We start from the raw sequence: 12743 nt of genomic DNA on the forward strand, positions 1-12743 counted from the left end.
ATACCGCAGAAGTTTAGTCTAGGCTTTAGAAATTGTGATAATGCAGTACTGTGGCTCCTTTTCTTTGGACCCTCCCCATTCAAAGTCATACAACTTTCCTGCCTTGATTGCTCTGAAATTACTTTAGACTCAATGTTTGGACTTGGAGTAATGCTGGTAATTGACAGAATCCTGTACACACAGTCCCAGTCGGTGTGCAGTGCATTTGTTTTCATTAAATGTGTCATTATTGTATTCTGAGCATTCACAGAGCTCTCATAATGAACTGTCTGAAAAACAGCACAGCACATAAAAGCTGCGGCGTGCCTCTTTATAGGAGACTGGTGGGTGATTCTGTGTTGTGTTTATAACTATTTCTAGACGCGGGGCTTCTCCGGTTTATGTTTGTTTTTACTAAATATACAGTATATTCCCAAATACCTGCTACAGGAGCCTAACTTATCACAAAAAAACAGCAATTTCCTCGTTCTTTGACTGTGTGTGCATGGACTATGTGTACCCTTGGGTGGGTAGGATCAGGGTTGTTGCTTGTGTAATTGTACTGTGAAAACTTGGAAAAATAAAGTTTTCTATCATATATTGTATACGCCTTCTGCACGCTACAAAACAGAGAGGTCTCTGAAGAGTTTGAAGTCTCTGAGAAATAATTTCAATATGCTTTTAATCATGCTTCTTTAGGAACCATAATTATATAAGTTGACTAAAAACTCTTTACTCTTTATTTTATTGACAAAAAGTTCAATGATTCCAGCAAAATCCTGTACAGGATTTTGCTGGAATCATTGAACTTCACAGTAATCCTGGGTGTCTCCACTGATTTCATGAATCAATTCGGATTCATAAGGTCCCCAGTCTATTACATCTCCGATTCAATTTCCGATTTCTATTTGGGATATTTCAGTTGCAAAACTTTGAAAGAGATTCTACAATTGAGTAGGGCTCCCTCTAACCTGCTGTATTCTCAAAAGGATCAATGTTTTCATTTAAAATGGACCCCAAAGCAGTTGTACTTTTTTATTTCACATTGAACACACAACGAAATGCAACTCTAGGTACTCTAGAGTCTGTCTAGAGTGAGTATTGAGTGACATTTCATATCAGATATCTTTGCAGTGTTCCTTTAACTCCCTTCCTGACAAGCCAGCATGACAGTTAGTATGGATTCCTTAGGAGTTTTATATGATACAAGCAAAGATCAATTATGGATTTTATGAATCCATATTGAGCCATTCAAATGAAAACCAATTTAAATCAGAATTATTTATTTGTTAACCCAGCCCTACTTTACAGTGTTTATGGATTATATGCTACAAGACCACCACGTTGATGCGTTCTGGCCCATTAGAGTTCTACCTTGTAGAAGATCCGGGGTCGGGTGTGGCCAGTTGTAGGTCCTGATCAGCTGCCAGTCAAAGTCGTCATCTTGTCCCTGCCGGTACTCACACAGGCCGGGGTCGGAGTCCTCATCGAAGGTACAGCCAGCTACAGCGAGCAAAGAACACAATGGGTTAGGAGAGGAGAAACTGATTTTCTTTCTTTCTTTCTTTCTTTCTTTCTTTCTTTCTTTCTTTATATAAAATAAAATAAAAAAGAAGGAATATCCAATAACATAATAAAAGGCACAGATGGAATGAAAACACCCTAGAGGACTTGTAAACTGATGCCACCTAACATTGAATTAAAGACAGCTCTACATTCTTGCCACAAATTTGCAAATGAACATACATATTTTTTAAATATATAAAAGGAAAGAAAAAAAAATATTTAAGGAAGGATAAGACTAACAATTCCAGACAATGGGTACTACAGATAGAAAACAAGGGGGAAAAAAACGACATATATTACAGTAAAATATGTACACTGCAGTTAACCTATACACTGTATCATAACAACATTTACATAGTGCTGCACTTCAGCAATAAAAGTTGTTTAAGTTTTTTTTTTTTTTAGCATAAATGGGGAGTGACTGCAAAGGGAAGCAAAAAACCTGTTCCATATAAGTGGACCTCTGTACCTGATTGAAATTTTTTTTACCTAATTACAAATTTTAAACCGGTGTGCTGTTAACTGACCTGCCTACATATGGCCTATAGCTTATGATAAGTTATGCCTGCTCTGTCCAAACTATATCGTTTGATGAACTGCTCGTCGTCAAACATTTCAAAAGCCTTCTTCCTCTCCTGAAAGATTGGTGCAGGTCTCTGTCTCCTCTGTACCATCGCAAGTCCCTACTGGCAACTCCTAACCACTGGAGAGACCTCTGGAGCCGTCTTAAATAACTGGGAGAGTAGCTGAAAGAAATGTACTCCTACTTTGAAACTTTCAAAGTAAGTACATTTCATGAATTCATAGCACTTAAAGACTTAAATGGCACTTTGAGAAGCTTGATAAATACAGTTTTATAACAATGGATCTCAGACCTAGTTACAAAGAAACTGTAAAATCTAAAACACGTAGCTATTGGTGGCAGGAGTGCACTGGTAAAGGAATGCATCACACTGTGTTCCCTATTCAGAGAAACACCAGAGAAATGATTGCTCAGTTACATCATCACAGGCTCACTTTAAAAATGTGTTAATACATCAACTCCTGGAGAACATTTGAAGCTACAAGCTAGATTACAGCTAATGGTTGGCAACAGGCGGTCAGCATGGACTGCCTATCTCATTTGTTCCTTCAAAACTATCGCCATTTGGTGCAATTAGCCCTGTGGTGTGAAAATGACATAACAGCCACGGGTCACCCAAATAGCCAGAAATAATGGGCCGCAGCGGCAGGGCAGTGAAAGGGGTTCTTCAGTTGATGGAGGACAACAACAGCCTGGCTCTTAGTCTGCCAAGGTGACCCAACCCTGTCTGGCCTCTAATGGTTGCATTCACTATTTTGCCATTATTACACAAACCACAGGCTTTTAAAGCCACCAGCTTGGTTGTCAAATTAGGGGACAAAATGGTGTGTTCCTGTTTAATTGGTCAGAAAACAGAAGGGCACCTCAGCAAATCTCAAGATAAATAGTCGGAACTTGGGAGGAGAAATCGGTGGGCATGCTTGTGTGTGTGCTTTAAGCTTTGCTTGGTCTCATTTGCAGAACGATGTTTCCCATTGATACGCATGGTTTAGACAAAATATGCCCTTTAACGCTAGAGCTAAAATACAATTGTAATTTATTAATCCATCACAATTTCACAGAGCCGCCTTCAAGTTGCTTGTCATGTTGCTAATACTAGTCCAAACCACACAATATTTACCTCACAATGATAATAAACAGATGAAAAATGGAAGACACAGAGCATTCCGACGTGGGTGAAAAACATGCTCTGGTGTACTGGCATTTCTTTAAACCAATCACAATTGTCCTGGGCGGTGCTAAGCGTCGTACGGAGCGAAATGTGGGTTTTTTTGTACTAAAACTGTAAAAACACACTAAAAGATGTGGAAAGTAATCGGGGCTCTTTCACTTTAACAATTCAAGGTCAATGCCCAACCTTAACGAATGACATACTTGAGAGAACCGATGGGTGGAGCAACACATAATTAATCCAGGCTGTAATAAATCATAGTTTTAGCAGTCATGTTCTTGCTTTTGCAGCTTTAGCTAACTTTAAACTAAGTCTTATTTCCTTCCAAACGCCCTGAGCCCAGTGCGGTCCCAGGCGACAGATCGCATTAAGGCTTGGCAGCAGTGCTGCTGGGGTTAAAGAGGTACTCTGACTCTGTGTCAGCTTCTACTTAGTAGTATCCCGTTTGACCCACTCCCCCAATGTTGTTTTGTTCTAAAGCTCCATCTGTTTTCTTTAATAATGTATGCGTTTTGAGCTTGAAGAAATATATGTTGCAATAAAATACTAAATAACATGTAGGGAGTGGTATGAGAGAAGGAATATATGCTAAGTAATGGGCAGTAGTTGTATCTATTTATTTATGATATTGTGCAATATACTCCTATTACTCTATTCTATTTATTGATGTGTGTATATTATGTGTTAGATGCATTTGTATTGTGGATTATGTGTCAATATGCCTGAACTGTAAAACAAATTGCCTCTTGGAGACATTAAAGTTTTCTAAGTCTAATTACTAAGACTGCTATTTTGGACCCCCCGCTTTTGCCTTTCATGCTGACAAACAAATATCCCCATTGCCCCGGCCCTCTTCCCTTCCGCCTGCAGCCGAGCCGGCGTTTCCGGGTGTGTAAGCAGATCACGGGTTTTAATTGCCTCCTGTGTGAGGAACGCTTGTTGTACTTTGCCGTGCCCCGTTAACGGAGGATGAGAGGGCTGAGCGGTGGAGCAGGCCCCACGGTGAAGGCCTGCCTTTCATTGAGAGCCCTCCAGCTCTAGGAAGAAATGTCACCATCAGACACGTTCCACTGATTCCCCTCATTAAGACTCATCCTTCCCAGCCTCCTTTGCTTTTAGCGCACACGTTCCTCCCAGTGCTCAAATGTGCATCTCTGGCAGCAGGAGGGCAAGCCTATGTAATTAGAAAAGCCACGTGCATTCTGCTGAATTTTTACTAATGTGTGTGCGTGTGTGTGTGTGTATGTGTGTGTGTGTGTGCGCATGTGCGTGTGCGTGCGTGTGCGCGTATGCAGCCTCTATGTGTAGCTGAGGATGTTTGCCGTTTTGATGTTTACTTAAAAACAAATGAAACTGTAATGAATGTGTCACATGGGCTAACGCCGTAACGACTGTGGAAATGAATTATTTATTTGTGCTCATCACAGCAACAGGGACAAAGATTGATCAGATTTCCACCTAACACGTTGAATGTGAGAGAAAGCGGCTTTGAGAATGTAAATTGCTTATCAGTGGCGAGCCGTGCCGAGCAATGCGCTACCCCGCAGAGCAGCAGCAACAGCGAGAGACGTGGACGACGGGGCCCGAGATAACTTTAGTGAGCCACTGTCACGGCTGACTTTGTTCTCAGGAAGAGAACAAAGAGGGAGGAAAAAAAAAAAAATGTAAGAAGGAGGCGGCCTCCTCTTTGAAAGGTAGGAGGGGTAATTTGTCAAATGTGTTATCTATGTTGGGCATGCCCTCCTGTCTCAACTTTCAGCACATTCTCTGCTCTTATTCTTACCTGGCAAAGAAAAAATTATAAGTAGTGAGATTTTGTTCCTCGAGCAGACAGTCCCACCCTGCTTGTATTTTCTGACCAGACATTAATTTGTGAGATCCATGTCCAAGTCACTTTATTGCTCCCATCCTAAATCTGCTGCAGTGTTTCATCAGATTCCACATAAGTATGCAATGAAATGTTTCATTTGTTACTGTTTCTATATGAGAGCACTGATCAGAGAAAACCTCTGTGTGGCGTTGGGGGATTTCACTCAACAGCCGGCAAATCCTGTATGAGATGGCGACAAATCTCCTTAATATGCCTGTCAATGATACGGTTTCAGAAGCTGCCCCATGACGTGTCAGAATTCTGGGGGAAATTTTTAATAATTTCTTTTTATTATATAAAATGATCAATCTTGAATGATAAGGTTGACGTTATCGCAAGCCCATTCTTTCTCACTGAAGAACTGAAAATGAGTCACACACTGTATGTTTATTTGAATGTCTTTTAAGCAAAAGCATCAAAGTAGATGTTAAAAATTGCATGAAATGCCTGATTCGCTTTGGCTTTTGAGAAGATTAAGCCATTAAAGGGTTGGTACACCCAAATTACAAAAAAACAGTAGGGTGTATTTCTTGGCCGTTTAAAGTAGAGAGAGGGGAGAGAGAGAGAGGACATGGAGTATGACATGCAACAAGCCAGAATGGAACCAGGGATGTTGAGATTACATGGTGTGCGCCTTAGACCACTTAGGGCAATGGGACGCCCCGTTGCGTCGGTTGTGCAGTTGGTTGTATTTGGATTTCGAGATGTCTGTCTCTGACATGCTTGGCCCCCGGTACCAGGCATGCAAATTAAACTTTTCTCTTCGGTAGAAAATAGTTCCAGTGAAAACTGCTCATGGTGGGTATTGGCCAGTGGGTGGTATTGGGTGGCCTAAAGGTTAGAGAAGAGAACTTGTGAGTCGGTTCAATCACCTGACCGACAGGATAAATCTGGGAGGGACGAGTGAAAGAACAGCGCTTGTCCCTCCCTCATAAGCACCACTGATGTGCCCCTAAGCATGGCCCTACACCCAAACGGCTCCAGTAGAGCTGCTCAGTGGCCAGCTGATCAGACTGGGGTTGTACTACAAGGCTTCTAGGTACGAACGTGAACTCTGTGAATGTGCTCAGTGAACCTTCCTTAAATAAAACAATAGTTTCAAAAAAGTAAGTATTGGGGATTATTATTATAATATCAATACTGTCAGCCCTTCCATTCACCTCCTTTACACCTGTATTACAGTGGAGGCAAAAATCTCAAAAAATATTCAGACTTCAGAAAACCTCATTGTCTTTCATGACAGAGAACCGTCTTAGACGTGGTTCAACATACAGTGCAAAAACAAACTCGGACAGTGAACATGCTATAACTTGGTATAGTGTTAGTGTTGGGTGTATCTCCTCAAAACCTGGGCAAATTAAACCAAAACATCAGGATACCTCTACCCTGGAAATCCAGAGTTCTCGCGAGAGCACAATTTGAGTTTGCTCAGCGAGTAATGCTGCTCATAAACTATACCCTTGTAGCCGAGCTAAAAGCGTGATATAGGCGGATATGAGCGGGCCAGAGGCAAGCTAAACAGATGACGACAGTTTAATCTACCAGTTAGGTCTGCTGGTAGCTATGCGGATGGGGCTCTGGATACGTCACCCTGTGTGTTGTTGCGATTGGTCGTAGTTTTATCCAGTTGCGCGCAGTGAGATTTTTAAATTCACGCTTGGTCCCGCCCCTCGAGATGGCCGACTTTCATTACTCGATGCCAGACCCTTAATCTTTCGGATTGGGTCTGGATTTCTAGGCTAGGATACCACTAAATGTAAGTGTGAAAATGTGTTTTGCTTTTGTAATCTGGGTGCATCGACACTTTAAGAGATCCCTTTCGAAAACCAGTCAGGAGTCTAATACCTGGCAGTTAATTGAATCCTATTAGCAGTGTTTGTGTAGGATCAAAGTCAGAAAGTAGCGGAGCATACTAACTGTGCTGCACAAAGCAGTGAAGCAGCCAGAAGAGGCCCTGGAGGGAGATTAATAGGAGATGGTGTAGACCAGCCTGAAGTGCTTGTGATGGACCCCAGGTACAACTGTCCAGCCTACTCCGCTTCTACACGGAGTACCACGGCCCTGACTAATAGCCTGCGCAGCTGGCACATCATATATAGGACTACATAGTGATAGAGAGGGAGGAAAACACAAGCCTCTTACATAGCATTTATCCTGGAGAGGGAGACATGAATTAGAGGGGCGAGACAGAACCTGTGGGCTGGGTGAAGAGCCCTCAAACAGAAGCACGAAAGAGAAAGAGCCAAAGAGGGCCAGGAATAATGAAAACAAATCGCAGATAAGAGTACAACAACAGGATTTGTGGAAAACAAGATTTTTTTGTATGCCTTTGTCTCAAAAAACAATACCGTATCAAACACCAAGAGCTAATCAAAGGAGACTGAGAAGAGGATGGGTTTACATTGATCACACAGTTCCATTGCAGCTCTCAGATAGGCTTATGTACAGATTGAACAAACACACTCATTTGCAATTACTCTTACAAGAAAAACCCAGTGCAGAAGGCAGAGCGGCGGCTGATTCTAACCAATATAAATCTGTATACAGTATATGGATGGCTGCCAGTCTGAAAGATTGCCTTCTGCTGCTCATTCGAAGAGCGTGAACTGTAAATGCTACTGAAACCTCCATTAAAGACAGACCTTTGGACTTCGCCTCATAATTGATGCTCTTTTTTCTTATGTTTTAGGAAAAAAGATTTATCCTGCACACTTCTTGTCACTCATCTTCCCTTGCTTAAAAATAACTTAAAGTAATTTTCTCGTAGAGTTTTTATCATTACATTATTATTATAATGGTGGTGATGGCGCAGTGGATGTGACACATGCCTTTTGTGAAGGAGACCTGGGATGTGATAAATGAACCCATGTGTCCCTGAGCAAGGCATTTAACCCCTAGCTGCTCCAGAGGCGTGCTACCTCTGACATATATAGCAATTGTAAGTCGCTTTGGATAAAAGCGTCAGCTAAATGACATCTAATAATATTCATCGATTTAATTTTTAACATTGTCAACATCACAAAACCAACAATGACTGGTGATTGGGTCCCCTCAGCTGCATCTCATGTTGCTTAAATTGTCTCCTTGAGTCCTCCACTTGCCTCCCTTCCTCGCATCTTAGTCCCTCCCACCAAGGAGGCAAGGAAATCATGGGGAGGAGAGAGGCAACAAGCAAATGAGTATTTTTTTTTTAGAGGGATAAGACGTCCTTTCCTCTGAAGTGTCACATGAATTCCTTAGCTGTTTGGGTGGAGTTAGCAACTCCTTCAGCTACACGGCTTCCCGGGAAGGCTGCTTTAGTGTATCCTCGCTCGTAGCTCCTCGGTGATCCCTCCTCGATGCCTGCTCCTAGGCTCTCGGGGCAGAAATAAGAGCTTTGAGACAGCCTTCACCACAGAGGGACAGAACAGCTTGCGGTTCAGCCGAGGACGAGGAGTCGAGGAGCTATCAAATGAGGGACATGAGCTGTAGCCCCACTGATTAAAGTCCTTGCATTTGCAGTATTACAAGCTCTACAAAGATGTATCCACTAGTTGTCAACTAATAAAATGAATTGCCTCGTTTGAGTCAAAGTTAAAATTAACCCTCATGTTGTCCTCGGGTCAAATTGACCCGTTTTCCTATATCAATGTTCTTTTTAATTACCCAAAATAACATGATTGATTCCACACAACGCTCTTATCGGTAAACCTCATAACTTTCTCAAAGTTACATTTCAAACTTTCATAAATTTTGGAGTGTCTTTTTTATAGCACTTTTATAGCAAAATTGAGGTGGTTTTGAAATAGTATGAGTAAAAGTTGACATATTCCCGTCTGCGATTATCCATCAACATACATTCCTTTAATTTTAGTCTAAATAATTCACAATTTCTGCTTTTCTAACTCAAACATTAGGTATAATTTCCTAAAAATAGGTTTATCGACCATAAATTCCAAAAATAACTGTAAAACTAAAGTTAATAAGTTAGTGTTACATAGTTTAAATGTCGAAAAAGTGACAAACGTTGAAAAAAAGGACAAAAACATAATAAAAAGTTAAAAATACTGATTAAAAAGCGTCACCAAAAGTGTTCATTTTCACTTTTGACGGAAAGACAACACAAGGGATAAATGTGAATATTTTCTAGTGACGTCTCTCCTCTGTGACAACTGAACAACATTGAGTTGTGGACAAAACAAGACATGTGAGGACGTCATCTTGGGCTTTGGGACACACAGATCCACATTTTTCAGAATTTTCTGACGTTTTATAGACCAAACAACTAATTAATCCAGAAAATAATCGACAATGAAACAATCGTTAGTTTCATCCCTAGTGGTGACATTCCCAGGAAAAAAATCCCAAGCGGCGCATAGTTAGTGACGCGTTTCCCATCCCCCAGCAGTGGTTGGTGATGCGGTGTTTTCTCAGAAGGCGAGATCCAAAAACACAGCTGCTATCACCTCTTATGGTCATATGTACCACCAAAGGAAACAAAACAGAGATATCCGAGATTGTAACTTTGACTGGGTGAAACCTGACCAAAAAAAACTCACCCTGTGCTGACATGGCAGCTCTATCTGTTAATCTCATTTCTCATTGCATTAAAGCAAACTCCGCAGGCAAAGCAGCTAATATTGTGTAACCAGCAGCAGAGCTCTGGCGGCACTGCTTTAATCAGAGCCTCTCAGACACATCAGCTCTGCTGGGGCCGAGGATCCAGGATTCTCCGCCGCTGCTCTTGTTTGGTTTGAGATAAAGCTCCGCTGCTGCGTGATTTGCATTTGAGCGTGTGCAGGCAATGCATCAGACCTGACAAGTTTACTTACGGTTGAGGGGGAGGGGGGGGGGGGGGGGGGGGGGGGGGGGGAGAGACACAGCTGTACAGCTCATCAATAGTGAACCAGTAGAGGAATAATCCCAACACCACTGCTTCATCGACCATTAATAACAGCCACTGCTTTTTCCAGACGCCTCACCAAGGAGGAGGACAGGAGGGAGTGGGGTGAAGAAGAAGAATGGGTAAAAGAGTGGACTAGTTCTATTACAGAGAAACAACACTCGTGGTAAACTGGATGGTGCTGCCAATATAGGTTGTTGATTGACACTACGCAGTATTCAGACCAAAGTCACACAGAGACATTTTTCAGACAAACAAATGTTCAGTGAATTGCATTTTTTGTTTCCAACCTGAAATTGCATTGAGACCATAAATTAATACAACAACTAGAACTGAAACACAGACACCAAAGTCCAGATGTGTAGATGATGCATACGCACAAAAACTATGGATACGTCACATTAAAGGAATACGCCACTATTTGTTGAAATAGGGTCATTCACCATCTCCTCTTTATTTATATAGGTGGGCAAATGCACTTTTGTCTCAGTGCATGCATAGTCTTAGTCCAGCAGAGCCACCGCTATCTTAGATTAGCGTAGTGAATGGAATCCTATGTTGCCGGTTAGCATGTTGTGAGTAAAAGTGACCCAAAAACAACAATAACAAAACATAATTACTTCTTGTGGCCTGCGTATTCACATTGAGTAATAGCATTGCAGATTAAGACTAGACAATTTCCTAAGCATATATTGACTATTATATTGATTCATATTGGGTGGAAGTAGGCTACAGCCACCTATATAAATATAGAGGAGATGGTGAATAATCTTATTTCAACAGACGGTGGCGTATTCCTTCAAAGCTACCCGCTAGAGTCAACTAAACAAAAGTTATGTTTGCATCACCAAAATCCACCGTGTGGATCCTTGAGGTCTGAGAACGCTGATTTTCTTTGTCATAAACAGTTTGTGACATTTGTGGTTAGACATTATTTACATCCTATTACATACTTATTACTTATAAGAATGCTGCACGGATGAGGTATTTTTGTAGGCCAACCCGGAAGTTGACATTATTCTTTGTATTTATATTAGTTGTATTATTTTATGTAAGTATTTGTGTTCTTTTCATGTCACCCTTTATTATAAAGCAGTATATTTCCACATAAGTGCTATAAACGAATTTGTTTTATGTTATAAAAAAAAAAAATTGTGGATAATGAGAGCCTTTAGTAATGTGTTCAAGAACAGTGCATCTGATGTAAAGGTCGGTCAAGCTCCCCGTCTATTACAATAAAGGGCTTTGAAAAGATAAGGGGTTCATTCAGACATGTCTTGAACATATAATCTAATGGGGAATTACTTATTTTACACAATTCAAAGCTACGTCATTAATGGACAAACTGTACATCATTGATCATGTTGATCATCATGAGTGTGTTGATGTATTAGTGTAGTAGTTTTGATTTGTTGCCCTTTTAAAGATTTGTTACATGCAAGATTTACAATTCTTTTTTATGTGATTTGTCTGTCACATACAACAACAAAGTAAATGGAAGGGTTAAAAATCATTGATTATGTTTCCTTTTGAAGTGACTCTACCAGTGAATGGTTCGATTGTCCAAGAGGTGAATTCATTAATACTATAAGTGCTATAAGTAGCAGCCACAGTGTGTGTGTGTGTGTGTGTGTGTGTGTGTGTGTGTGTGTGTGTGTGTGTGTGAGTGACAATGCAAGTGCATAATGAGAGCCTCACTAATGCAACATGGGCAATCAGTGAAATTGTAATGAAATGCAAATAGGTAATTATGGGGTGGTTCCTTGTTCATATACCGTTATCTATAAGCCAACATTACCAGATGGAAACATAACTCCGTGCCTGACGTTATTGAGATTGCCGACTGCGATAGCCTGCGTGAGTAAACAGACTGCGTATGTGTGGGAGATCGATCAAAATAGACTTGGCGGCGCTACAGCTACAGTCATTTATCATCACTTATGACATGGGGATTTGACTGGAGATATCCAATCATGGTATGACTGATGGACTGAACCCCTGTGCTCTTGTGACCTTTACAATACAGTTAATGTAGAGTAAATGGTCTGGTAATGGCTATGTGTCTGTCCAACCTGAGACGAACCTGGCCATAAGTCTCCATTAAATGAGGATGAACTATGCCTCCCCTCAGCTGCAGCCATGTTTCTCATGCACACCCCTCCTTCTATCCTTTCTGCTTTCTCCTACCATCTTGGTCAAACCAGCCATATTCTGATTCACTAGATTGGGCAGAATCCATAACGGAAGCTATCGGCTATCAGCCTGACAGCGAAGAAGCAAGGGCCAATATTACTGGGGTTCCGGTGTATCCAGCCGGATATCCAGGCCAAGACTTCCTCTTCCATGCGCTGGTCATTGTTTACAGTCCCAGTCGATACATTTTCTTTTTAGATCTAAACGACATTTCGGCAAATTTCTATAAACAGATATGTCTGCATATGAATGCAGACACGTTTAAAAAAGATAAATCGGCGTCAGATCGTAGCCGATGCGCTTTAAAATGGGCTCTGGGCTGTTGCTTTTCACACCGACTATTTACCTGCATGCAACCACAGCCTGCTCAAATGTGATTGGTCAATACTACTTGGACTATAAACAAAAGCCAATCCAAAATCTACTCAAAGTGACTACATATTTTGCATTCATATACAGGTATCTGTTAATAATAATAATAATACTACATTTTATTTAA

The 12743-nt window shown here is 41.1% G+C and overlaps 1 protein-coding gene and 1 long non-coding RNA gene across 10 annotated transcripts in view; both read right to left on the reverse strand.

The window, feature by feature from the left end:
* LOC116702075 (receptor-type tyrosine-protein phosphatase U) overlaps positions 1-12743 on the reverse strand; it is a 221250-nt gene that overhangs the window by 161970 nt on the left and 46537 nt on the right. For all 9 annotated transcript variants that reach the window (XM_032536175.1, XM_032536172.1, XM_032536173.1 and 6 more), the window contains exon 2: positions 1354-1482. In XM_032536175.1, the coding sequence (XP_032392066.1) occupies positions 1354-1482 (129 nt within the window). The remainder of the gene's footprint in view (positions 1-1353; positions 1483-12743) is intronic.
* LOC116702136 (uncharacterized) overlaps positions 10787-12743 on the reverse strand; it is a 25208-nt gene continuing 23251 nt past the window's right edge. Inside the window, exon 3 of the long non-coding RNA XR_004335069.1 lies at positions 10787-10856. This is a non-coding gene — a long non-coding RNA (uncharacterized LOC116702136). The remainder of the gene's footprint in view (positions 10857-12743) is intronic.

This window comes from Etheostoma spectabile, chromosome 14 (assembly GCF_008692095.1).
Source record: "Etheostoma spectabile isolate EspeVRDwgs_2016 chromosome 14, UIUC_Espe_1.0, whole genome shotgun sequence".
Lineage (NCBI taxonomy): Eukaryota > Metazoa > Chordata > Actinopteri > Perciformes > Percidae > Etheostoma > Etheostoma spectabile.